The sequence below is a fragment of the Ochotona princeps genome, chromosome 21, assembly GCF_030435755.1.
Source record: "Ochotona princeps isolate mOchPri1 chromosome 21, mOchPri1.hap1, whole genome shotgun sequence".
Taxonomy (NCBI): Eukaryota; Metazoa; Chordata; class Mammalia; order Lagomorpha; family Ochotonidae; genus Ochotona; species Ochotona princeps.
The window spans coordinates 20,227,548-20,255,019 of NC_080852.1; the positions used below are offsets into that span (position 1 = coordinate 20,227,548).

Genomic DNA, 27,472 nt, shown 5'->3' on the forward strand with positions numbered 1-27,472 from the left:
GCTACTGTGCTTCTAATCCAGGTCACCACTAATGTGCATGGGAAAGCAAAGGAAGACAGTTCAAGTGTTTTGGCCCCTCACACGGAAGACCCGGATGGAGCTTCAAGTTGCTGCCTTTAGTTTAGACCAGTCTTAGCTACTGTAGTCATTTGAGGAGTGAACCAGCAGATGAAACAATCATTCTCTGTCTCTTTCTCTTTTTCTCAGTTGTTACTCTGCCTATCAAGTAAGCAAATCCTGGGCCAGGTACGATAGCGTAGTGGTTAAAGTCCTTGCCTTGAACACACCGGGATCACATAGGGGCAAAATTTTGACTTTTGGAAGACACTGTAAGAGATTATCTTTAGACTCTTGGAGTCATCCTTGCCAGCACTCAGCATGGCCAGAGCTTTCCTAAGCCAGTGGGTATGAAAGAGCCCAACCCTCAAGTTCATGATGGTCCATGAGGTTGAGCAATTTTTCTTTTTTTTTTTTTTGAAAGATTTATTTATTTGTTTGAAAGGCAGAGTTACAGCAAAAGAGAGAGATAGAGATGTTGGTTCATTTCTCAAGTGGCTGCCCTGACCAGAGCTGAGCTGGTCTGAAGCCAGGAGCCAGGGAACTTCTTCTGGATCTCCCAGATATGTCTCCTAGAAATAGTAAACACCCCATCATATTGCTGCTTAAACCTGAATACCTGAATACTTCAATGTAATTTTCAAGGATGCAGGCTGCATGATGCTGTTTAAATCATGATGCTTTCTAGCCCACCCAATACATGCCAGGAAAACACATCCTCCTTGCTCCCGTGTCTTCTCTTCCCTGAGCTGCTGGGATTAAGCAGGGAGTTGAGTTATACTATCTGGACAGGCCATGGTCTCCTTCCCCTTTAGATGGTGCTCCTGGTACCTGAGTTGGGTTTCTTGGGACTGGGAGTTCCAGTCAGGCACCAGGAACTACATCTGGTCATCTCTGAATGGCACAGAAGTAACTGGGAACAAGCCAAAAGTCAGGAGTGGGATAGACACTGGATCAGAGGGCACTAGGGCAGGTTAGAAGGGAAAGCAATTGCATAGGATAGAGTAATTTGCTGCTTTTTGTTAGTTTTCAAGTGGCTTCTCATTTAAAGTCAGAGACCAGGTGGAGAACAATTAGCAACCAACAGACCTTTTTTTATTGCCCATGCTGGATGGGCATTAAGTTTCTTATGCATCATCGCAACAGCCACTAGGTGTGAGTGTTCTAACTTCTACCACACCACAATGATGAAACCAGGTTGTGAAGTTAGGTAACTTGCCCTAGGTCACAGAGTCAGCAGTCAGTGGAGGTAGGGGTTGACACCTAAACCCATGTTCTTCATCGCTATATGTTTTGCACAAGACTCACATTTTTCAGTTGCCATGGAACTTCTATGGACATGGAAATGCACACTGGGAAGGCTCAGGAAAATCCTGCCTCTTTAAGAAGGATATGCTCACTGGGGCAGACATCTAACCCAGTGCCAGGATACCTACCTCCGATACTGGCCTTCCTGGGTCTGGGTTCTAGCTCTGTCCCTTGTTCCAGCTTCCTTCTAATGGCACCCCCACTTGCCACTGGGGGTGGCAAGTGATGGCACAAGTACTTGGCTTCCTGCCACCATGTGGGAGAAAAGGAATGAGTTCCAGGTTCTTAGAGTCAGCATGACCACCCCTAGCTATTGTGGGCCTTAAACAGTGACTGAGTAGACAGAAAGTCTCCATTTCTCTACTGCTGTTTTTCAAATAAATAAACACATTTTTTAAAAAGGAGAGATGTACCCTATTTTAGTAACAGCAGCTCCTTGCTGGTGCAGCTACAGTAGAACACGACCTAACTGAATGTGGGTTTCCATGGAAACACAGCTTTTACCAATTTCTGCTTCCAGAAGAGTCTGGTCTCTAAGAATTAATTTCAGGTATAGCTTCAGGACTTTGCATCACACATTCACAGTAGCCCTCTAAAGCAGGACAGAGCAGTGGGTAGGAACAGGGAACACAAGATCTGCAGCCCTGACTCTGCCATTTGCTAAATGGACACTTCCTCTTTTTTTTTTCGTTTTGCTTCATAAAATTTCAAAAAAAATTTTATTATTATTGATTACATTGCATTATGTGACACAGTTTCATAGGCACTGGGATTCCCCCCCCCCAGCCCTCCCCATCCCCCGATGGTGGATTCCTCCATCTTGTTGTATTACCACAGTTCAAATTCAGTTGAGATTCTTTCATTGCAAGCATCTACCAAGCATAAAGTCCAGCATCTTATTGTCCAGATAAGTTCAACAGTTTCTTGGGGAGACCATCTCTGGTCTGAAGGTAGAGCTGGCAGAGTATCATCCCGATCAATTAAAAGCCCCGACATTACATCAGTAACAATTTATAACGTTATGGAATTAGTTGACATGGTATTGAGTAACCAATATGTTAAAAGAGAGAAAAAAAATGCAAGTTCTGAACCACATCCTGTGACTTCTACATTGACATTTCAATTATTAGTTTAAATACAACCGGGTTCTATATACCTTAAAATGGCTATAGATTACTATTCAGCTGTCTCATGTCTATTTTAATTTTAGTATTTAGCAGTTCATAACGTTGAAGCATGATTTTGCTGAACCTGGCTGTTTTTCGGGTAGTCTAACTCCATAATTCTAACAAGACATATGTCAATAGTTTAGGTGAACAGCTTTAGAAGGGGTGTGCAGAGAAATCTTCAATACCCCAGTGAGGAGTGACTAATCTTTGAAATGGACACTTCCTCTTAAAAAAGTGTTTCTAACTGGGGTCCGAGCTTACAGTTGTGTAAGATAAGGGTAATATAGTATCCACCCCATAGATGGCTTTATGGGTTATTAAATTACTGAGCAAAACTGGTCTTAGATACGATTATACTTTTCCCACCTCACTCATTTCCTCTTTGGCTGCTCCTGTTCCCCAACACAAGGGTGACTAAATCATCCCAATCTGCTTGGGACTCAATTGTGAGTTAGCGGACTGCCTCTCCACCACTGCAGCCAGACCAGTCCCAGTGGCCAGGATCCCACAGCGGCCAGGGCATTCAGGGAGGTTTGAGCCTGGGTTACAGTCACAGTTATGAACTATGGCTGGTGGCCACTGGATATAAAATGGTAGCTCGGAGACACAGAACATTCTGTGAAACGGAAGGTGAGTCCAATTCTCTAATCCTGGGCATCCCCAGGGCAGAACTGTCTGACTCCTCTCTGCCTCCTGAGTTGTTTTTCTGCTGCTGTCATGGGTTTTAGCACACCTGTTATTCACTCATTGAATAGCATGCCCATCTGCACATGGGGAGTGCTATGGTTTGAATGAGGTACCTGGAATCTGGGAAATTTAAAGAAAGATTTATTTTGGTTCATGGTTCCAGAGGCCAAAAGTTCAAGGTTGTGCTTGTCCTGCTTGTACTCCTGGCAGTTAGACAAAAAGGGAAGTGGGTACATATGAGAGGGACAAAACACAAACAGTAGTCTAAATTGATAATTCCCCACTCCTGACAAAAAGGCTGTAAGCCTTCTAGCATCCTGATCATCACCCAACCCTGTGACACTAGGAACCAGAATTCATGATGAATTTTGAATGGGGCGAAGTTTATTCAAACTAAGGCATTTCCAGTGCTTAGAAGGCCCAAACAGTTCAATGAGTGAATAATAAATCTCCTAAAAGCCATTATACAAAATGACCCCAAATCCCAGACCAGAAGCTGCATATTTCAAATCTCTAGGGCTGATTCCCTAAGGATGTATAGAACGTGCCTGCATCTACACAGGCTCCTGGAGCAACACTGGGGACGCCCTGCCCCGAGCGGAAATCCCTGGAGAATCATTCCTGAATCATTGTTTGCTTAAGGATCCACACTGCCAGAACCTGCTCCCTTCTCCCTGCCTCTGGAATGAGTATGGCTGATGACAGACCTTGATCTCAGTGGCTACTGCGCTGATGGTCTAAGAGGGCAGGGAGCCCCCAGAGGACAACACACCACCTACCAGGGGCTCCCTTCCCACAGACAGGCTGGCCCTCAAGTTCTTGTGTTCCTTACATACAGGAAAGCTGGCAGAATCAAAATGGAGTTGCTTGTGTCAATTCTAACAAAAATAACAAGAATAAAATAAAATAAATAAGGATAAGAGGGTATATGGGGAGAGTTCTCATACTCAACTACCTGATTGTAACTACCACAGAAGGCTCTTCCAGAACCACAGCCTCACAGAGCCATCGCAGGCTTCTGCAGAAAATAATTGTGCAAGGTCATCTGCCCAGCAGCTGCTCAACCTTGACCTGGCATCACCCTTCTTAGTAATGTTTGCATGCAGCCTGGTATCACTGTTTCAAAATAGCTTATGAAATCCCTCTAATTTTGGCCTTTAAATACCTCCTGCTGGCTCAATCTCTCTGAAAGTGCTACAACCCCTATATTCCCACTGCAGGGCTCTGTCAACATCATCACTCTGCAGAATCTCTCTCTGATTGTTACTTTGATTGACAAATATGAGGCAAAGCAAGGGAGAAAGCTCCCCATTTGCTAGGGGGCAGAGATACGGACTGTTCTCTGGGTTCTGATCTGGAAACTTGATAAATGATGTAGGAGTCTCAGCAGGAATCACACTCTGACATCTCTTACAAGCTGTGTGACCTAAGCCAGGTGATTCACGCCCTCTGAGGCTCAATTTCCTCATGTATGCACAGGGAGAACACTAACATTTGGGTTCAAGGAGACTTTAAGGCCCTAGCCCGTACCCAAGAAGAGGGGCGGTATGGGACCCAAGTCAGCTCAGTAGCCACAGCCTGTCTCTTGATGATTGTCATCCCACAGCAGCATCTACACGGCAGTGTTCCACGTGGAAAATACCTCCCAGTCAACAAATGCAGTGGGAACAGGGAACAGGGAACAGCCAGCCATCAACAAATATTCACCTCTCTTACTAATAGCTTTTTAAATTTTTTTGAAAGATTTATTTATTTTACTTGAAAGACAGAGATGCTGAAAAAGAGGGCGAGAAGCAGATCTTCCATCTGCTGGTTCATTACTCAAATGGCCACTACAGCAAACTGGACCAGTCTGAAAACAGCAGTCAGGAGCTTCTTCTGGGTCTCCTATGTCGATGCAGGAGCCCAAGGTCATGGCCATCCTTGGTTGCTTTCTCAGACCATTAGCAGGGAGCTGGATTGAAAGTGGAATAGCTGGGACTCAAACTGGCACCCATATGGAATGCCAGCACCACAGGTTAAGAATTAACCTGTCATACCACCAGGTTGGTCCTCAGACAGTGTTTAAATCGTAATCTGCTTCCTGTGTTTCAGAGTCACCCAGAGCCCTGGGAATGCCAGAAAAGGCTATTTAAGGATTTCTGTGGAGGGATGGCATTTGGTTTAGCTGTTTAGATGCCCGTGTCCCATGTCAGAGTGCCTAGGTTCAATACCCAGCTCCAGTTTTCTGCTAATGTAGACCCTAAAAGACACTGGTGATGCTTCAAGTCCTGGGGTTTCTGTCATTCACATGGGTCAGGATTGAGTCCTGGCTCCTGGCTTTGATTTGGATTCAACCTTTGCTATTCTGAATGTTTGGGGAATGAACCAGCTGATGAAAGTTTCTCTCTCTCTCCACCATAAACAGTACAAAGAATTTATGTGTTCTTGACAAAATGGATTTTCTGAATCCAATCACAAAAGAAACTCAAACCGATGAGATTCAACTAAGTAACTACCCTGTATAGTATACAAAAATGTCAAAGTCATGAAATACAAAAATGGTGAGACGTGATTCAGATTCAAGGAGACCGAGAAACAAGATTGCCAGATCAGCATGTCATCTTGGATTGGATCCTGGAGCCGAAGGAAACGTCACTGTAACAGCTGGTAAAATGTGAATAGGGCTTGTGGACTGGGTAGCAATACTGCATCATCGCTAAGCCTCCTGGCTCTGGCTGTTGTTCTGCACTTATGTAAGAAAGCATACTTGCTCTTGAGAAACACGCTCCTGGGGTATTCAAGGATAAGGAATCACAGTATTTCCAACCTACTCTTGAATGATTCAGGGGAAAAAGTATGTAATATAACAACCTCATGAACAAGGAGGCAAGGTACTCGTTGGGGAATCTGAGCAGAGGGTATATGAGATTAGTTTTGCTATTGCAATGTTTATGTACAGTTGAGATGACTTCAAAACAAAACAAATTAAATGAAACTTGTAAAAAAAATACTCTTTTTTTAAGATTTATTTATTTTATTACAAAGGCAGATATACAGAGAGGAGGAGAGACAGAGAGGAAGATCTTCCATCAGATGATTCACTCCCCAAGTGAGCCGCAACGGCCGGTGCGCGCTGATCCAAAGCCGGAAACCAGGAACCTCCATGTGGGTGCAGTGTCCCAAAGCTTTGGGCCATCCTTGACTGCTTTCCCAGGCCACAAGCAGGGAGCTGGATGGCAAGTGGAGCTGCCGGGATTAGAACTGGCGCCCATATGGGATCCTGGAACGTGTAAGGCGAGGAGCCCCTAGGCCATGCTGCCGGGCCCAATACTAACTCTTTTTTTTTTTTTTTAAGATTTTTTTTTTAAAAGATTTATTCATTTTATTACAGCCAGATATACACAGAGGAGGAGAGACAGAGAGGAAGATCTTCCGTCCGATGATTCACTCCCCAAGTGAGCCGCAACGGGCCGATGTGCGCCGATCCGAAGCCGGGAACCTGGAACCTCTTCCAGGTCTCCCACGCGGGTGCAGGGTCCCAATGCATTGGGCCGTCCTCAACTGCTTTCCCAGGCCACAAGCAGGGAGCTGGATGGGAAGTGGAGCTGCCGGGATTAGAACCGGCGCCCATATGGGATCCCGGGGCTTTCAAGGCGAGGACTTTAGCCGCTAGGCCACGCCGCTGGGCCCCCAATACTAACTCTTTAAGAGAAAAATAAGAAGGTGTATGGCTGGACAGCTAGCCAGTAGTAGTGAGAAGCCCTCTGTCTCTTGGTCCTGTTTCCTCATCATGCCCTCTTGTAATCAGGTTGGAAAGACCAAACTGATATTGTCCTGCCACTTTAGAAGAATCTTTCACAGGTGCAGCAACAAATCATCATGTATGTTTGTATTGGGAATGATGTGAACAACACAATAGAAGGAACCCAGTACACAGCCCATGGGAAGGGACTTCCAGTGACATTGTTTCACATGCTGACAATCTTTTGATTTAGCTGTCTCATGAAGAGGCCAGAGGAGAAAGCACGGTGGCTCCTAAAAGACTGTACCAGCTTGAGGTGTTACATTTGCACAAATGTGAACCTGGCTCCCCCAAAGAAAAACAGTGTTCAATACCAGACAGAAGAGGGCGCTGCTGCACAGGCACCCACAGACTTTGGACTCCCCAGATCTGCAAGTCCCCTGGCCCAGCCTTGGTAAGGTGATTGACACAGGATCAAGGGCAAGTGTAGGGTTGGTTCATGTCTTTATTTAAGATATTGATACTTTGTTCATCATGAAATTTTTCTGCACTGATTTTTCAAAATAATGTATTAAGACATTTTAAAAATTACCGAATGTCATCACTAGAGGCCAGTGCCTCATTCATTTCTCCCTAGTCCCATCCTGGCAGATCCAACTTACTAACCTGCAACACTACCAGCTAAGAGTGTACCACTAGTCAGATGATGTCTGGAGTTATATGGGGTCTTCAGTATCTATAAGGAAAGAACTAGCACAGGGAATTAACTCTGTGAACCCCACTGGGGCCCAGCTTTTATATCCCCAAGTCTCAGTTTCCTCATCTATACAACGGTGATAGTAATTTCTTCCTTGCAAGTTTTTGCTGAAGACAGTATCACTCCTAAGGCACTGTGCTGAATCTGTACCTTAGTTATAAACTCACGTAACAGCTATTATTATTGGGGCTGGTGTTGAGGCACGGTGGGTAAAGTCGTTGCCTGCAAGGCTGGCATCCAGTGTAGGGGCTGATTTCCATCTTGGCTGCTCCACTTCCAATCCACCTCATGATGATGGCCTGGGAAAAGCAACAGAGGATGGCCCAATAATTTGGGCCCCTGTCCCCCACATGGGTACTTAGATGAAACTTCTGACTCCTGGCTTTGACCTAGCCCAGCCCCAGTCATGTGGCCACCTATGGAGTGAACTAGTAAATGGAAGATCTCTTTCTTTTTTCAAATATTTACTTACTTACTGCAAAGGTGGACTTTACAGAGAGAAGGAGAGACAGAGAGCTTTTTTTTTAAAAAAAGGATTTATTTACTTGATAAGGTTACAGATAAAGAGATGGAGAAGACAGAGACAGAAAGAGAAAGAGAGAGAGAGAGTTGTTCTTCCATCCACTGGCTCACTCCCCAAATGGCCAAAACAGTCAGAGTTTGGCCAGCCCAAAGCCAGGTGCTAGATTTATCCATGTCTCCCACTTGGGTGCCCAAACACTTGGGCTGTAATATTCTGCATCTGGGTCACAAGAGAAGTAGCAGGGACCATATGGAATGTCAGCACTGCAGGTAGTGGCTTTCCTTGCTATACCACAGCACCAGCCCCTGCCTTAAACCACACACCAGCATTGGAGTGACTCCTCAGCCTATGGGACATTGGCAATGTCTGGAGACCCTTAGGGTTCATCACAACTGAGGAGTGCTGGCATTCATTTTGTAATGCCCAGAGCAGCCCCACCCCAAACAAAGAACAATGTGGTCTTGACCTGTCCCTAGTGCAAAGGCAAGGAGCCTGCCCTGTGCTATGCTCTGCCGTCCCACCCACTCAGTGATGAGTTATTGAGCACCTGCTGTGTCCATGCCCCAGGGCACTGCAGACACCTGCCTCTACAGAACTGTTTAGTGGAGACAGACATAAGGGCTGATATCACACATGCTGCATGCCATAGAGCAGAGGACCTGGATAGGTGTCATGAGAGAAAACTGGAGGGAGGTCTGCATTTGGGTAAGTGGGGCCAGGAAGGCTCCTGGAAGAGAGAACTGCAGGTGCAAGGAGGGAGGAGCAGTGTAGGAGGAAGGAGTAGGAGGGCAAAGGCCCTGTGGCAAGAACAGAAGTGGAGACAGTGAGGGTGGGGTGGTGGGAGACAAGGAGGGAAGCAGCTATGGAGCAATGCCAGCCAGCAGTCCAGTCTTTCTGTCAAAGCTAGAGCCTGTCTGTAAACGGACCACCCTGAGCTGCACGCAGTGCTGTGTGGAAGCTGCAGAGTGAAGCTGACTCCCAGAGCCTGTGGTGTCACCTGGCAACCAGCACATGAAGGCCGGTGTCATCACAGTTACACACCCTGCAATGAGGCATGTTTCTCACCCCGAACCCCAAGCTGCTTGTGAAACGTGACACTGGAGTCATGTGCATGTCAGGCGCTGATCACTGACACTGGAAACACCTGTTTGGGCCATGCCACCCAGCCCCTGCCTGCAGCGGGGATTTTCCTACATGTTCCTGGTTTCTCCTGACGCCTTTTGGGTGACTCAGCCTATGATACATCTGCTCCTCCTGCAACATCTATTTTGCCTTCTGGACATTCCAAACACCCCTTTCCCAAGGTGGTCCCCAAATTCTGAGGCATCACTCATGCCCCACCAGGCCAGCCTGAGCAGCCACTGCACCTGTTTCAACATATGTATAAATGCCCAATTCTCTTTTCTGTCCATGCATGACATTCCTGGTACTTACACACAGGAAAAAGAGCTTGAGACCTTAAGGGGATCTGACTGTCCTCACATAAGCAGGGACAGGATTTCCCAAGGTGCATTCTGTTAGAGACCATCAAAGGAATCCTATGAATACAGAGGTATCTGGGATGATAAATTCTGGATTTCCTATTTCAGCATAGTACAGTAGCTTAAGAAAAAAAAACTCAGTATTTTTCAGATCACTGGTTAAATATGCTGACATGCACACTGACCCACAGGAAGAAGGGATAATTATCTTTTTCTGCAGGCACATCTTGCAGACTAACGTTGGAAAGTACGTGCCACAGGAAATATCACCACAGCCACCGAATGACAGAAGGATGGACACATCAGAGTGGACAGCAGGTCCCACCAGTCTCTGCCCTGGCTGCTGGTCTCTGGGCTCCCCAGAGGGACTGACTCAGAACTCTCATGGGGCCCATCTAAAGGAGATGCTTTCCTGCTACTCCTGGACTATCCTGGAGAGCTTTGGGCACCTGACCCCTCCATCGGTGACTCCTGGGGGTGGGAGAAGCTTGCTTGGATCCAGCTGTTCAGAAAAGGCAGGAACCCTGTTAGTCTGGGCATTGTTTAACCGCTTTCAAGACCTTTTAAATTTTTTTATTTCCTTTTTAATTACAAAGCAGGATTTAAAAATTCCAACAATACAAAAATGTCTACAGGTCCACCCTTTGATGTTCCCTAGGCAAGAAGAGGGCAGCCCAGGTCCCTGTGTGAAAAGGAGGCACAGGGTTCAGATCCTAGCTCAACCTCACACCCTGGCTCCATGTCCTGGGTCACACACCTGGGTCTGTTCATGTCTGAAATGAAGGAAGTATCGCTAAGGCCCTGGGGAGTCTTGAGTGAAGTGAAACAGAAAGCACTGAGTTGGATTCAGTTCAGTTTGACTCATATACTCAAATAATAATAACAAAAAAAGCCCAATTTCATATCATGGATATGCTAATTACAGAATAGGATCCATGCCTTCATAGAAATTTTTCTAGGTCCTTAAGAATACTTCTTATATACAGAAATCAGTGTTTACAGGTTTGTTTTGCTGTTCCAATTAACAAACTATCAAAATTGAAATATGTATCAACGGACTCTTTTCTATGCTAGCTTATTTTTTAAAAAGTATTTTATTTATTTGAAAGGCAGAGTGATAAGAGGGAGTGACAGAGAAATATCCCTTCCAACTGTTAGTTCTCTCCCCAGTGGCCACAGCAGCAGGGACTGGGCCAAGCCAATGTCACTGAGAGTCAGGAACTCCTTCCTGGTCTCCCATGTGGGTCCCAAGGGTCCAAGGGCTTGGACCATCTCCTCTGCCTTCCCAGCTACATCAGCAGGCTCACTGTGCTCAGAAGTAGAGAATGTGGGGCTCAAACTGGCACTCTGACATGGGATGCTGGTATAGCAGACCAAAACCTTAACCAGCCACCCCACGATAGCTTATTTTAGGTACTAGGAACTGAAAAGGTTTGTAGATCTCTGATGAAGGTGATTATTACTGTAGAAAAATGTCACACTTTTAAGTCCAGCTCACAAAAGTTCTTGTTTGTATAATCAAGCCAGCTAAGATTTCCATGTTAAATCCACACTGTCCAATTAAAAGGGAATTATGTAAAATTCAAATCTATCTATTGCTGTGAATTTTAATTCATCTGGCAAATATGCACCCAGTCAACTGAAACAATTTAAAAGTTTCTGATTCACTTAGAAGCATTTTAAACTGTTTTTGCAAATTTCATATATCCCATTAAAGTTTTTTATCTGAACTACCAAAAATGTCACCTTTTTGTGCTGAATAATTCCAAGTCTGACAAAATTAAGCTTGCTAAACACTGTGAACCCAAAGTCTTTAGCAAAGTTCCAAAACTATACATAAACTTAGTAATGTTTCAATTTAAATCCAGGCATCTAAGACAATTCCCCTAATTGTAAATGTGATATTGGTGTCAAAAGACTGCTGACATATGTCCCAAATCTCCCTCTCAGATGGCCTAAGCTCATTAAACTCTATTTATGTATGTGGATGCTACACATGTTCGATCTTAAAATGCATACTTGTGAAGCATGGCTCTGGATTTTGTAAGCATTTCAGCATTTTACTCTAAATCTTCTTCTGTTGGAAGATGCCCATCCACCCTAGAACACAGTTAAGCCACCTGTATGGTTTCTCCCAGAGCTTCCACCCGGCCTGAGGCCTGAGGTTTAGGACAACAGGAAGATTTGTCAAACCATGAGTTTAGGAAAACATGATTTCCTTCCATTTCTCCTTTTTGGATTCTCTTAGAAGCCATGGTTGCATGCTGACTATTGGGTGTTGGTGATACACATGTTCTTGTAGGTATGGCCACAACCCCACTGTCTCAGGAAGAGGTGGCCCGGAGCTTCCAGTACTGATTTAATTATTCTCCTTCCTACCCTTTCCTCGTCCACTTGTCTTTGTTAACATCAACATGTGTAACTTAATTGGATTTTGTATTTCTTTTGCATTTCAAATATTTCTGCCCAACTCTAACTCCCTTTGGATGGAAATCCTACAACTGTTTCCAAGTGGGTTACAAAACTATCACAAACATTAAAACAGTATCTACTTGAATTGTGGCTCTGTACAGGGGCTTGAACTGGCAATTTGTCCTTAAAGTCCAAGGACATTTCACCGGACCATTCCAGCATCCCTCTTGGGTAACACACTGCTAGGGCTTGATGTGTTAAATCCTGTGTAGCCAAACTGCCTGGGAAATAAGTAATTCAAACTAAGCTTGACCTTAATCACACCCATCAGGGCATTAGGCAGTCAGTGCCTGGGTGTGTCTGGGGACAGCTGGATGCCAACTCCCTGTGATTTACAGAAAATCCACAGGATTTCCTAGTGCCCCTGTCTCATTGTTCCCCACCAAGCAGAAGATTCTGTCACCAAGCAGAAGGTTCTGTCACCCAGCTGCCCTCTGGGGCAGACATTTCTGAATTCATCAGGGATCCGGAAAAAGCACATGGCACAAAAACCCAGAGACATGGCAAGAGGTCAGAGCTGGCCCCAGTTAGGGTGTGAGTGACGGCAGGAGGACAGGGCCACATTGAGGCCTTCCAGTTTCCCACCCTTCCCCCAAGCAGGATGACAGAGACAGGAGCTCCTTGCAGGCTGGCCTAGTGTCTTCATCTCTTTGGGATGCAAAGGCAGGATCTTCAGTTCCTCAGAGAAGTGAAAGTAGCAGGGAGGAATCCTGTCATTCCTGTTATCTGCAGGCTTCATAAGTCAGCGCCCAGCACAGCCGGCATAGCCTGGGAGGCCACAGGAGCGCCAGGATGTTGCTCAGGACGAGCTCAGCTGCTTTGCTGCTCTTTATCCTCTGCCTGCATAGCTCCCTGGCCCTGAAGCTCTGCTCGTTCAATATCAGGTCTTTTGGGGAGAGCAAGAAGGAAAACCGCCAGGCCATGGAGGTCATTGTCAAGGTAAGCCCCCCTCCTCCCCACCTGTCCAGGCGGCAGGTCCTTCATATTCTCCAGAGGAGACTGGGGAGGAATTGCATTTGGTCTTGAAGGTAATAGCTGGCTTGGAGTTTGGTAGCGACTAGAACCTAGAACTGTGAGGGTGACAATAGCCACAACAGTCATCTCACAAAGGAGTGACAGTTGGGAGGGACTATGGCGGATGGGGAATGTTAAGCAATCTCTTAGTGCAGTCTCTGATTTACAGTGAGCCCCAGGGATGGGCTGGCCATTGCCATGGCTTCCATTCCCATTTCTTGATAGGCTTTATAAAGGTAGGGTTCACTTCATCCTCCTAGGAGGGTTCTTCCCTCCAGGAGAAATGAAAAAGAAACAAAGCAACATTGTATAGCTGGTGGGTGGGCGGGCGGGCGCCTGGGGCTCCAGCCCAGTTGGCATTGTTTTATCCATCACTGAAATGCAGCTTCTCACTCTCTCCTGTCCTTCCTTCCCTGTCTAGTTTTCTCTCTCTGGTCCTTTCCTCCCTCTCCCCTACTTTCCAGCCCCATGCACCTTCCCCCAGTTCTCAGTCCTATTCTTTCTCCGCACTTACTGAGTGCTGGCCCTGGAGAATCCGACCCAGTGTCTGGGAACGCAGCTCACCTTTCTCTAGAGCCATTTGGCTCTCTTTAACCTACAGGGGCTGGGACCTCAAACCTGCCTCAGGACTCTGGCAGGGTGCCCTTCCCTAGACAGGCAGCAGAGGCCCCATGGTGTGGTGGGAATGCCAGGGACCCTGCGTTCTGATCTTGCTTGCCATCCACAGGTGTCTGAGAATTCCTGCACTTCTCTGAGCCTCCAGTTTCCTTTGTTAGCATGAGGCTTGCACAGCCTAGATCCCCTGGCTGGGAGAATTCCAGGTGCGGAAGGTACTCAAGTTATTATCAGGCAAAGGGGAACCTAGGCATGCTCTGTTCTTACTGCTGTGGTCCTTGCAGCCCTGCCCTTTGGATGGCACCCACGACCTTCTGGATGTTGTTTAACTACAACAGCTGTGCCAAGCCTATGGGAAGCATGGTGCTGTGGCTCCATGGGAAACCCCAACATTCACAGAAGCTGTTTCTCTTATGTCTTCCCTGACAGCACCAAGGACCCCAGTACCTACCAAGTTTCCTCCACCATCCTTGCTTATCCAATGTGGAAGTGCCACCACTGTCTTAAGGAGCTGCCTTTTTCTGTTCCCTGGAGGTTCTACTGTGTTGGGGTCAGGGGAGAATTGCCAACTACACTCAGGGCCTCCCCTGAGATGCCAGAGTCCTACCAAACTCAGGTGAAGCCTCGTGGAGGCCACCGTCACCTCTCACTCCTGAAAAATCATCCTGTAAGCAGAGGCTGGTCGTGGCTGGCAGCAGCCATGCCACACAGTGCCTACAGCTGCACCAAAACTCCAGGCAGCCACACAGTACTGTCACCAAGGCCCAGAGAATGAGATTCCATTACAGGCCAGGAATTTTATACTCTGTTTTCCAAATTTATTTACTTTGGAGAGAGCATGCCTGCTCCCATATGCTGACTCACTTTTCAGATGTCCACAAATAGTAATTAGTTGAGCCATTGCCAATGCCTCCCAGGATCTGCTGAACAGGATGTTGGAGTTGAGAATCAGAGGTGGGGATATAACCCAGGTACTCTGATGTGGGACCTAGGTGTCTCAACCAGCAACTTAACTACTAGGCTAAACCCATAGCCCCAGTGCTGTATTCTTCTTTCATATGATGGCATGGATGGCATTATTATAATTTCAGAACCTCTTTTTTCTTTCACATGGGCCAGATGCTGTGCCAGGAGCTGGAGACAGAACTATGACTATACCAAGGTCTAACATGTTGCCTGGTGCCCCAAGGGTGCACAAAATCTTGCTCAACAGATGAATCAATGAGTGCAGAAATGGGTGGAAGAATGAATGGATGAAGGTCAAATAGCTGTAGGTTTCACCCCCCCAAGAGAATTCTGAAAACAGGATCTTGAACTATCACTTCCTGTAGTTTCCTGTAGGTTTCCACCTACAGGAAATATTCCCAGAGGTGCCAAAGGAAATGTTCCAGAGAAGTGGAAATCAGCAGCTGCTATAGATACAGAGCTAGGAGGCATTTGTAAAGCAAGGAAAGGGTTGTCAACAGGAAACCCGAAGCCTGAAGCTTCTATTCAGTGAAAGGAGACTGAATTCGAAGTCCATGTTCACTCGGTATCAATGGGCATCCATTCAAAAAGGGGCCTTGTTCTTTGAAGGAGTAGTCACAAGGTCAGGCTGAGTTCCTTGGCTGTTGAGAAGAGACTCTAGCATGGATGCCCCGCTATTCCTTGGCGTCTGAATCAGAGTCTCACTGGCCTCAGACTACCTAGCTACACAATGGTCACATCTAGAGGACTGATTGCAGCTATGTCTTATGGTGGCCTCCTCAAGCGCCAGGCACTGTATTAGGCATGTCATACAAGACAGCTCACGTACCTAGTACTGAATATGTCAGAAATGCATGTGTCATTCCTAATAGATTTTGGCTGTCAACTTCTTCCCTAAAACTCCCTACTCATCCAGCAGTTCACTTTATAAAATAATAATATAGCTTTCAAAATTTCTTTAATATTACACAAGAGTTTCACTCAATAGCTATGATCTATTTTGAAAGTGATAGAAACATATAAGGAAATCATTCAAGGGTAACAGCTGAAAAAGAGGGCCTACACCTAGCAGTGAAGACGCCAGCTGAGATGCCCACATCCCACACTGGTGCACCCAGCCTTGAGTCCTAGCTCCAGCTCTCAATTCCAGCTTCCCATCATTTCAAATTCTGGGAGAAAACACTGATGGCTCAAGGAACTGGGTTCCTGCCACCCACAGAAAACCTGGATTGAGTTCCGAGCTCCTGGCCAACCCCACTTGTTGTAGGCAATTGAAGAGTGAACTGATGGAGAAGAGTTTTCCCTGGGTCTCTCTGCCATTCACATTAAAAACAAACACATACACTAATAAAGTTTTAAAAGATAATGCCATTGACATTTGGGTAATTCCCTCACAAGGCATTTGGGTAATTCCCTCACTGCTCCTTCAAAGAATTATACACGTGTGCATCTGTTTTGCAGCAGGTTGATCACCCAGTGTCATTGGTTTTGTGTTCTGTTTTTATGAGCACATTAAATATGCACTTAGGGGCATGATCATGGGATCTGGGGTTGGACTTCTTAGATTCAAATGCTGCCTTTCTTCAACTGTTGACTTCTTTGAGAGGCAAATGGATAGAAGGAAATACAGATAGAGATGGCCCATCTGCTGGCCACTCCCCAAATGCCTACAGGAGACAGGGCCTACACAGGCCAGGCTAAAATCAGAAGCTTGGAATTCCATCCCAGTCTTCCATGTGGGTGGCAGGAACCAAAGCACTTGAGCCATTACCTGCCGCGTCCCAGGGTATGCTTTAGTAGGAAGCTGTAATCAGGAGTGGGAACAGACTCAGACGAAGTTCTCTAATATGGAATATGGGTATCTGAAGCAGCATCATACCCTCTGTGCCAAACACCTGTGCTTGTCTTGGCCACTTTCTAGGTAGGTGAACTATTGGTCAGCTTTCCAGAAGCCTCAGGTACCTCATCTTTGAAATTTATGTAATGTAATGTAATGCAATGAAATGCAATGTAATATATGTAAATGTAATGTAAGCACCTACCTCAGAGACTTCTGAATTTAGTTTAGGAAAGAAGCAAAGTTATTTTAACAAGTACCTGATGCAAAACACAGTCATCTCCCAACAAGAGTTCTTGTTGCTTGTGGTAAAAGTCTGACCGCTGTAAATTCTCTCTCTGCAGGTCATTAAACGCTGTGACATCATACTCTTGATGGAGATCAAGGACAGCAACAACATGATCTGCCCCATGCTGATGGAGAAGCTCAATGGGTAAGTGGGGGCTGGCAGGCTCTTCTAGGGCTCACAATCAGGTGGATCACGTCTAACTCCAATGCCAGTGCTCTCCTGCGTGCCTCCTCAGACATCCCTGCAAAGTGGTCCTGTGACTTTCCGTGAGTGTGGAGGATTATGGGGGCAGGCGGATTATACAGTCTGCAGTGAGCCTTTGTTTCACCCGTGCTTTCAGTGTTCCCCAACCTGAATGAACTCTAGGCAGAGCCAAGTCTGCTTATCTCTTTGTCCCCCTCAATCCAGAAGGGGTCCAGATACCTTGCAGCTGAGTCACTGCAAACAATTTGTTGACTAAAAGGGGCCAACCCACTCCCCCACCCCAAAACTGTGCCCATCACACCCATTTCTCAGACTCCAGCAGTCCAGCCTGGCATAGCACACAAATCTGGAGTCCCAGAAATTTCTGTAGAGTCTGCGTTGGTCCCTTAATAGTTCCTTTGCTTTTTCGAAGTGAACCTGACACTGTAGCCTAGTTTTATACATGACCTAGATCTTTTTGTGAGCAGATGGAGAGAAACTGTGTCTGATGCTGCCCCAGGTGGAGTCATCAGCAGATCTGGCAGATGCACAGAATCAAATTGCCCTGTTGTAGGTGAGGGGTGGGACCAAAGGTCTTTAGAGCTGCATCTCCAGCCCCTGGGGTATAAATAAACAGGAGTGATTTGAAATTGTAGTCCCAGGGCTTGTGAGAAAATGCTTGGTGGAGACAAAGGATAGAATGTCCTTGCATTTGACACATGTTCAGGAATGGTGCACAGATAGGATGACCTGATAAGGTGTACTCTACTGTGGGCCAGAGTAGGGTTTCTGTTTCCAGGATAAACTGTCTGCCATCTTAAGTCTTTCACAGGCAAGCCAGCACATGAGGGGTGAGGGATATGTCACATACACGTTCAAATCCCAACTTCACACTTTTAAACTGCAACAATGGGGCAACAATATTATCCACTACATAAGGGGGGAAAAAAGCTGCAAAGATCCTAGCAGGTGTCCCAGCTCCAGCCAATAGAGGCCGCTCTTACTGGAACCAAAGTGAGGGACAGCTGTTTTTCCTGTGATGTCATCAGAAATATGGAGGCAGATTCATAGGCAGGAGAGGGATGTTCATTCTCTAAGATGCCTTGTGAAGTCTTTATTTTCTAGAAATTCAAGAAGAGGCACAACATACAACTATGTGATTAGCTCTCGGCTCGGAAGAAATGTTTATAAAGAACAGTATGCCTTTCTCTACAAGTGAGTATGACCTAACGCCCCCCGGACCCTGAACAAGGTTCACTTGCACATTTTGACTGTGAACTGAGAAAATAAGCATCTTTTCTTCAAAACCCAATTCTGATCTCTAAACAGGGCTCAATATCAATCAATATAATTGCTGTCAAAATTGGGACTGATGCAAGCGATTCATTTATCCAACTAGAGAAGCTGAGCAGCTTCCTAACACTAACTTGTTGGCCTGCCTGGGTTCATTTTTCATTTTTCATAGCCATGTTCCAGCCCATGGCTGGGAAGTAAAAAGTCCAGCATGACTGACTTCTAAACATCACATCCTTGTCCTCTCCCTACTATGTATCTGACATTTGAGCATTGACTTGTAGGGGCCCCAGGTGACCAGGGTGGCTCATATCTTGAGCTTCTACAGGCTCTGGCCACTGAGAAGTGTTGACTCGGCCTTATTCAGAGAGTAAAGATCCTCCTAGTGCTTGAGTCTGCTCTGGAGGACAAAGAGGCTGTGGGAACTGCTCTGTGCCTTGAAAGATGAAAACAATTGACTCAGCTGGGATGGCTTCCTTTTCTCTCTAGGGAAAAGCTGGTGTCTGTGAAGAAACGCTATCTGTACCATGACTATCAGGTTGGAGATGCAGATGTGTTTTCCAGAGAGCCTTTCGTTGTCTGGTTCCAGTCGCCTTTCACTGGTGAGGCCCACAGGCCCCTCGTCTGGGAGCTGGCTGTCCTGAGAGTGAGCTACAATCCCAGAGACAAGGCAGCTGCCTTAGGCGGGCATTCCGATTCAGGCAACAATGTTTTCTGCCATCCAGATGTAGAGTACGCAGCTCAGCTTGATGGCACTAGGCTTGCTTCTCAGAATACCAAGGCTATTCACCTCCCCTGCTTACAATCCACCTTCTGAGAACAGCACTGCTGTCTTTGAAGCACTTGGGTTTGGGGAAATTGCCATGATTCTTTGGTCCCTGCCAAGTCTAACTAGTCCTTCATTTTGAAAAGTCCCAAGTGACGGCTACCTTTCCTGTAGTAATTACAGAGCAATCTCGTCTGTAGACTTCAGGGAGGGAAGAATTCAAAGGGATGGCACCCCAGACACTAAAAATCCTATCTGCTTGCATTGATTCCTGCTTAAATGCTGGCCTCCCAGTTGCAGAATCCCTGCAATACCACTGCACGGCAGGGGCCAGGATTGACTTTACACTGGAGGTTCAAACAATTGGGGTCACTGCACAACTCACCCCATTATTGAAGATAATGAGCCAGGCTTAAAACTTGCTCTCAATCACTACACAATATTCAAGGGAAAAAACCAAGAATTAACTTTGGCTTACAGATTACAGGCCGTAAAACATCAAACATGTTTTCAGTTCCTACTACATGAAGGCACCGGACATGCCAGACAAGATCCTTCTGCTGGCCAGATAAACACATGCAGAGTCACAGGCAGAGCCACCTACATCTGCACAACACCAACATAAACATCCTGACCTATGAAGTGAACTATTTCTGCCCCAGTTAATTACTCAGGGGAGGAGGGCTTTAGGAAAACAAATTCAGGAGAGATGTGTGGAATCTTCCAGAAGAAAAAGAGAAAGTACTCTTCAGGGTGCACTGCATTTGGCTGGCCAGTGTGTGTCCTGACAGCCCCTTTGCCTCCCCGCAAAGATCATCTCTTGTCAAAGACCAATCTGGATCCTTTCGAATGGCTAACAAACCTGTTCAGCCCGAGCCTCCATCCTTCCCCACCTTCCCTCTCCCCTGGGACACCACTGCCTATCCAGAGCTGCTCTGTTAGTCAAAGAAGTTTCCTATGTCCCCTGATTTGAGATTCCATGTAAAAGAGTCAGCTGCTCACCACATTCTCTTTCATTCATTAGTGGTTCAATCATGTAATCAGTCAGCAAACACTTCTGAGCACCTCTAATGTGCTGGGTACAGAGCTGGGGTTCTAGAGCTGAGACAAATAAGCTTGCCTCCATGGAGGTTCTTCCAGAAAGGACAGCCTATTTCTCCTGGGTGGAATCTGTGGGAGCCTGACAGAGCCAGAGTATGACTGGGCCTCTTGCCTGTTCCTCAGTTGTCAAGGACTTCGTGATCGTGCCCTTGCATACCACCCCCGAGGCATCTGTGAAAGAGATTGATGAGCTGGTTGATGTCTACACAGATGTGAAACACCTCTGGAACGTGGAGGTGAGGACCCCTGTGTTTGCCTGATTCCCGTCTAAGGGGGCAGATCCAGGCCTCGGGCACAGGGCATGGGCCAGGGTGTGTATAAGCCACCACCACTTCATAGCCTTTGCTCAGCCCTAAATATCCTTCTGCAAAATCTGCCTGGGTACTGTGTATGCGGGCCCTGGGAACTCATGCATCATTAGTAAAGGATACTGACGTTCATTAAGGGACTAGCTAGGGCCAGTACTGTGCTGAGGCTTGACCAGAACAACTGAATTTAATCCTTCCTATGAGGTAGCTACTTTTGATTACTCCCACTTTGCATTGAGAGAGATCAGGCAACAGGATGTCAAACTGGCTCCTGAAAAGACAGTGCAGTTTTTTTGGTCTACGGAATTGAAAGGCCCAGTAGTTCAGGCATAGCCGGATCAAGGGGTCAGATAAGGTACTCAGGGCTTCCCATCTCTTGGCCTCCTTTCATTTTGGGTGAGTTCCACCCTTGGGATGGCACAATGGCCACCAGCAACATCCAGAACTGACTGATTTTCTTTCCTACAATGCAACCAATAGTAGGATTGAGCCCTGTTGGCTCCATCTGGGTCACATGTCTATCCTGAACCAATCATTATGATAGGTGGGAAGGGGCAGTAGTTTAGGTATTCTGATAGGCTAAACTTGTTGCCCCAAACTTATAGCTGAGGTAGAGGAGGGAGAGGTGGCTTCCCAAAGAAATTTGGGGTGCTAGTCTCCCAGAAGGGGACACACATCTGTTATTCCTCTTGGCCTTGATTATTCTAGTCTGGTAGAAGGAGACCTTGCCAGCCGTGGCTGGCCAGGAAGTGCTCCCCAGGGCTATGCTCCCCTTCCTCCTCCACAGTGCCATGCACCAAGCACAACGTGAGTCAGGAAGTGTGACTACGGACAGGACAAAGTACATCTCCTGGTTTACAGATAAATAGCAGCACGGGAGGAAGGCCCACTCATTCACTCCAAAAATTATGAAACCGTTCTTTCAACAAGAATGTGGTAAGCACCTACCTATTGAGTGTTGGGCTCTGAGGAGGCACCAGTGGCCTAAGTGGCAAGACTCTTGTGATGAGGGCCTTCAGAAGGGACCATCAGGGCCCCATTCTTTTTTTTTTTTTTTAAAGATTTTATTGTTATTGGAAAGCTGGATATACAGAGAGGAGGAGAGACAGAGAGGAAGATCTTCCATCCGATATTTCACTCCCCAAGTGAGCTGCAACGGGCCGGTACGCACCAATCCGAAGCCGGGACTAGGAACCTCTTCTGGGTCTCCCACGCGGGTGCAGGGTCCCAAAGCTTTGGGCTGTCCTCGACTGCTTTCCCAGGCCACAAGCATGGAGCTGGATGGGAAGTGGAGCTGCCGGGATTAGAATCGGCGCCCATATGGGATCCCGGGGAGTTTAAGGCGAGGACTTTAGCCGCTAGGCCACGCCGCCGGGCCCTAGGGCCCCATTCTTGACTTCATCACTTGAACATAGCCTAGAGTAGGTCACTTAATTCTCCTCTCCTTCTATAAAGGTCAGTTATGATGTCTACTCTCCAGTGATACATATTGTTGTGAGACACAAATTAAATATTACAAACAGTTGATGTTGGACCTGGCCATAGTAAAGGCTCAGTAAATCCTGCCCATGGGAGCAGAAGCTGGTGACTTGCAGGTTAAGGGTTCCCGTTTGACCTCAACTATACCCAGTCATCTCAGGAGAAACCACAATCATGAAATATTCTGGAAAAAAACCTCCCAAGTCAGCACCACTCCTAACAATGACACGAATTAGGAAATCTGACACTTCCTGTGTTTTGTGGGATGCCAAGACTCTGTTCCAAGAGTCCTGCACAGGGAACAATACTTCCAAGATAGAAAGCTTCTGTGGGTGGCCTACAGTGGCAGGGGAGAGGGGAGGAGTGATGGATAGCTCACATTGTGGTCCCCTGCCCCAAAACTCCTCACACTTCCTTCAAGGGCTGAATTTCCACAGGAAAACAGTTTCCAACTTCAAAACAATGGGAGAGAAAGAATGGTGCCAAAGCTGTCAGTGTGGAACCGCCCAAGCTGATTTTCCTGCTTGGAAGCCAGAAGCAAGAAGGAAAGGCATCAATTCCTTCCCATGCATGTAGCCTGCAGGCATTTGAGCCAGAGAGGCAGGCTGTAAGGGGATCTATTGGCCAGGTTCTTTTACTCCCTAACTGTGCATGCTGAACTACAGGCACTCCAAGACCAAGCACAGGCAGGCCAGCAGGCTCCACAAACACCCTCCCTCCCATTTAGAGCCCCTCCTGGTACTCACCTGTCACTCAGGCATCAAAGCTGAGATACTACCCGGAACTTGGGGCTCTTCTTCCAGAAAGCAAAAAGAGCTTCAGGAAGACCCTGTACTAGTGTGAGAACAGAGACTGTGTGCTTTAAAACAATACGCAGTGACATGCTCACAATCCTGTAGGCCACAAGTTCAGGAGCGAGATGTGTCCAGCAGGGCTCTTCCCCACCAGGAGCCTCTTTCATTGGCCTGCACAAAGTTGTCTGTTTCTAGTGTCTTCACCTGGGTCCTCCTTCCGTGCTTGTGTACTGGTCCCTGTTGCCCACACCAGAGTCTGAATGATGGTCCTAGTGCCCTGCTATAAACTCTGCCTTCCGGGATCTGCCTCAGCAGCAAGCTGGAATCAGGAGCTGGAGCTGGGAATCAAACCCAGGTCCTCTGTTAAGGAATCCTTAACTTCCAGACTGAACAACCACCCTGTAATCTCTTTTTATTAAGTACACCAGTTATGTTGAATTAGGGCCTTAGAACCTCATTTTATTTTATTTATCTTTTTAAAGACCCTACATCCAAATACAATCACAGTATCTTAAGGATATTTAAGGACTGATTTATTTATATGAAAGGCAAAATTATAAAGAAGAAGAAGGAAAGGCAGAGAGGGAGGTAGCAAGATCTATCACTGTTTGACTCCGCAAATGGCTACACAAACAGGACAGGGCCAGACCAAAGCTAGGAGTCCACAATTCTTCCCTGGTCTCTCTCCATGGTAGAGGTCCAAACACATGAACTGCTGCTTTCCAAGGTACCTTAGCAGGAAGCCAGCTCAAAAGGCAAGCAGCAGGACTTGAACTGATACTCTGTTTGAACTGATGTTGCAAGTAGTGGCTTAGCCATTGTGCCATAATGCCAGTTCCAAATACAATCACATTCTAAGATACTGGGGTCAGAGCTTCAACCTATGAATGGAGGAAGAGACACAGCTCTGTCGCTACAGACTCCCTGCCTACTAAGAGTGGTGGATGTAGTAGTTACCAGCAGTCCCAGGTGAATGTGTTCCCCCAGAATGCCCATCAGGTGATGACTCCAAATGGTGTCTTTCAGAACTTCATTTTCATGGGCGACTTCAATGCAGGCTGTAGCTATGTCCCCAAGAAAGCCTGGAAAAACATCCGCTTGAGGACCGACCCCAAGTTCGTTTGGTTGATTGGGGACGGAGAGGACACCACGGTCAAGAAGAGTACCAGCTGTGCATACGACAGGTAGGGGGGTACCTGCAGGCTGCTGGGCCCTGCCCAGGCCTTGGTGAATAAGAAGTAAGGCAGCAAGCAGCACAAGGCTTAGAGAGGCAGCCCAACCGTGAGGCTTTCAGGCCCCTCTGCTAAGTGCCTTGTGTGGGGGGAAACTGCACGACCCCACGCAGTGCACTGTTCTGGATGCTAGAGTTTAGCAGGGGCAAGAACTGGCTTAGGTGTCGGATAGGCCTGGATTCAAACCCTGACTCTATCACTTAATTTGAAAGCTCTCTAAGTCTTCCTTTCCTCACGGGTAAAATGAAGCCAGTTGTTCTACTTCCTTTGTGGAAAGGTGATGAGGCTAAATAGAGTAACTAACACATGTAATGCTGTGAGTTCCACACCCAGTGTGTGGCAAAGGCAATACACTCATGGGCTGTTAATCAGTCCATCACCAAGGAAACTCCAATTCATTTACATGGCAAAGTAGCTTACTGCCCAGGGTTTGCTATTATAAACACTGCTGAAATGAATATCCTCTGTATGTAGTTTGTGTAAATATTCATGATTTCCTCAGACAACAAACCTAAAACGGAGACCAGTAAGTGCAAGAACATTCACACCTCCAATGCTTCTGCTACATGTTCCTACATGCAAACGCAGGCACTGAAAGACAAGCATTCCCCAGTTACGGGAAAGTCTCAGAAGATCTGCAAGCAGCTTGCTCCTCGCTCCTTCCACAGAAATGCAGGCTCTGCAATTGAAGCATGTGAATGTTAGGGGCTGTCAGGAGTCAGACCGCAGCAGGGAAACCCCTGGGCCTGGTCCCACGGGAGGGAGGCCGTGGCACCCAGAGCTCGGTGGAGCCAAGGCAGAGGAAGCATGAGATGGGCCATCTGCAGGGGAGGAGCCGGCAGTTCTCACTTCTTGGGTTGGAAGTCTGACTTTCGTTTCCAACCCGTGACTTGCAGGGTTCCTTCTGGAGCTTTCGGGACTATTGTGTCCCATGCAGAAGTCCTCACTCCAGCTCTCCAAAGGGGAAACCCACAGAGGGAAGTGGCAGGAGAGGAGCACCCAGGGCTGCATCTTGCATGCTTTCCTTTTTTAAAAAAAGATTTTGTTTTTAAAAAAGATTTATTTGAAAGGCAGAGTTACAGAGAAGGAGAGAGATCTTCTACCCACTGGTTAACTTCCCAAATGACTGTAACAACTGGAACTCAGCTGATCCAAACCTGGGAGCCAAGAGCACATGGGCTCAGGGGCCCAAGGACTTGAATTATCCTTCACTGCTTTCCCAGACCACAAGTAGGAAGCTGGATATGAAGTTGAGTAGCCAGGACTTGAACCAGCACTCATACGGAAAGCCAGAGCTGCAGGAGGAGGTTTTGCTACCATGCGACAGCACTGACTCTAAAGACTTATTTTATTTATTTGTAAGGCAAAGGTACAGAGAGATAGAGCAAGAAATAAGAGAGAGGACTTCCATCCACTGGCTCATCCCTCAAAGGGCTGGGCCAAGCTGAAGCCAACAGCTTGGAATTCCATTCTGTTCTCCATTCTGTTGGCAGGGGCCCAAGTACTTGGGCTATCTTTCATGGAAGCTGGATGGAAGATAGAACAGCCCAGGCTCAGAATGGTGCTGCAATGTGGGATATGATGCCACAGGTGGTAGCTTAACTTGCTGTGCCACAGCGCCGGCCTCTACACCTTGCAGCCCTGCTCAGGGGTTGGGACTAGGCCAACCTGACTGCACTGACCACTCCAGGTATGCTAGATTCCATTTACAAAATCCACCAGAACACCTCACTTCCAGTCTCTATGTCACTGCTGCAAGCACTTGGCCTATGATTTTTCCTCTACATTTTTCTTCAAATCCCTTAATTTCCTACCAAGATAAATAAATTTTAAAGGAAATGTCATGAAGTTAAAGTAAGGACAAAGCATCATTTGCCAAAAATCAAAGGTATGTGTAAAAGGCAACCCAGTGTGGTGTGCACTATGCAAAGCTAAACTGTGACTTGGCTCAGGCCTGCAGACTGCATGAGAAGGCACTGACTCTCAGAGAAGCTGTTAAAGACAAGTGAACACCTACCAGGAACTTCCCCCATCACCAAATCAGGAGCAGGGACAAAGAATGGAAGAGGGAGTAGCCACCCTGTCATTATGTAAGTCATGGCCATGTGGGGTGGTGCCCATGATTCATGAAAACCCTTCTCTCGCATCACCAGGTACTTGCCCATACTATCCTAGTGCCCATGGGGCCTTGGCTGAGACTGATTCTAGTTTGAAATTGTGGGCACTGTCCTCTAGGGTCATCCACGGGCTGGAAGCACCACATGAAGGCACCAGGCTGCTCGGTCACTTCTAGGTGTTGGACATAGTCCTTGGTAACATTCTGGCTATCAACAGGGAGGGGGCAGGGCAAGGTGTAAACACGACTCTCCTCACTCTCCCCATTCCAGGATCGTGCTCCGAGGACAAGACATCGTCAATTCTGTGGTGCCCAAGTCTAGCGGCGTCTTTGACTTCCAGAAAGCTTACAAGTTGACAGAGGCAGAGGTAAGGCCGCTGTCTTGTCTTTCAGCACCACCCCTCTGGAATGATGGGCTGGAGTCATCCTTCGTGGTCACCCTGGAGACACAATGTTGGGTCACTGGACTTGAGGCTCAGGGTCTGTGGTTCTGTGATTTGAGGATCTGCCAGAATTTCTGATTAAGCTGGCCCAGGGAAGGTGCTCACCACAGGGTGCTCTGTTCAGTGACGTCAGGCACTTCATCTTCCCTTCGTGGTCCTGATCTTGCTCATCACTACAATAAGTGCACCTGCTGGGCACAACCTATTCCTCAAACCTGCCTCCCTTTCCTCCTCACAGGCCCTGGACGTCAGCGACCACTTTCCAGTTGAATTTACACTTCAGTTTTCAAGAGCCGTCACCAACAGCAAAAAATCTATCCAGTCAAGGAAGAAAGTAAAGCCCAAGCATTCCTAGATATAACCGCACCATGTCTTTTGACTTGCTTCTTGTCTTTCTAAATAAACAGCTCTAACCAGGGTGAACTGCTCCCAGCACTTTCAGGCAGCAGGACTGATGCAACGGCTTTCACTTTTCAACTTGAATTTACTCTGACCTGAGCCATTCGTGGAGCTGGGGACGTCTTCTGTTTCCATGCCGAACTATCCCAAGGGAAACTGGTGGCTGCTGCAGTCCCCAAGACCAGTCTTCCCCCTCTGAGCTTCTGCCCTGCCTGTTGGCTCTGTTCCCCCTGTCCCATAAGCGGCTACAGGAAAAGGAAGAAGAATGGCTTTCAGCCCGCTATGGGAAAACGGATTCAATGGAAACGACCAGAAACACCAAGGCTCCATCTGCATACTGAACCGGGCAATGACCTGTTTAAAGAACTTGTCCTCTCCTACCCATAACAATCTGTGCCACCCCAGAGCCTGGGCTCAGTGTCCCCAGTCCCCATGGATGCCAGGCAACTTAAATTCCCT

The 27,472-nt window shown here is 47.0% G+C and overlaps 2 protein-coding genes across 3 annotated transcripts in view; one reads left to right on the forward strand and one right to left on the reverse strand.

Moving 5' to 3' along the window:
• ABHD6 (abhydrolase domain containing 6, acylglycerol lipase) overlaps positions 1-27,472 on the reverse strand; it is an 81,750-nt gene that overhangs the window by 50,467 nt on the left and 3,811 nt on the right. The window lies entirely within an intron of this gene.
• On the forward strand, positions 3,008-27,032 carry DNASE1L3 (deoxyribonuclease 1 like 3). Of its 2 annotated transcripts, XM_058679118.1 has the most exons (9): positions 3,008-3,164; positions 12,911-13,117; positions 16,955-17,043; positions 18,220-18,297; positions 18,865-18,977; positions 20,366-20,478; positions 23,850-24,007; positions 26,443-26,539; positions 26,853-27,032. In XM_058679118.1, exons 2-9 carry the CDS (start codon positions 12,971-12,973, stop codon positions 26,967-26,969), a joined length of 912 nt encoding a protein of 303 aa, XP_058535101.1. In that variant the 5' UTR covers positions 3,008-3,164; positions 12,911-12,970; the 3' UTR covers positions 26,970-27,032. The 2 variants fall into 2 exon arrangements, with proteins under 2 accessions (XP_058535101.1, XP_058535102.1); XM_058679119.1 differs by lacking the exon at positions 3,008-3,164 and having other exon boundaries at positions 12,780-13,117.

What these genes read in the sequence shown, in the direction of transcription:
- DNASE1L3 (XM_058679118.1), top strand. Translation starts at nt 12,971, where the DNA reads ATGTTGCTCAGGACGAGCTCAGCTGCTTTGCTGCTCTTTATCCTCTGC. An exon ending in CAGTATGCCTTTCTCTACAA is followed by an intron (nt 18,298 to 18,864) that starts GTGAGTATGACC and finishes TTTTCTCTCTAG; the next exon opens with GGAAAAGCTGGTGTCTGTGA. An exon ending in ACAAGTTGACAGAGGCAGAG is followed by an intron (nt 26,540 to 26,852) that starts GTAAGGCCGCTG and finishes TCCTCCTCACAG; the next exon opens with GCCCTGGACGTCAGCGACCA.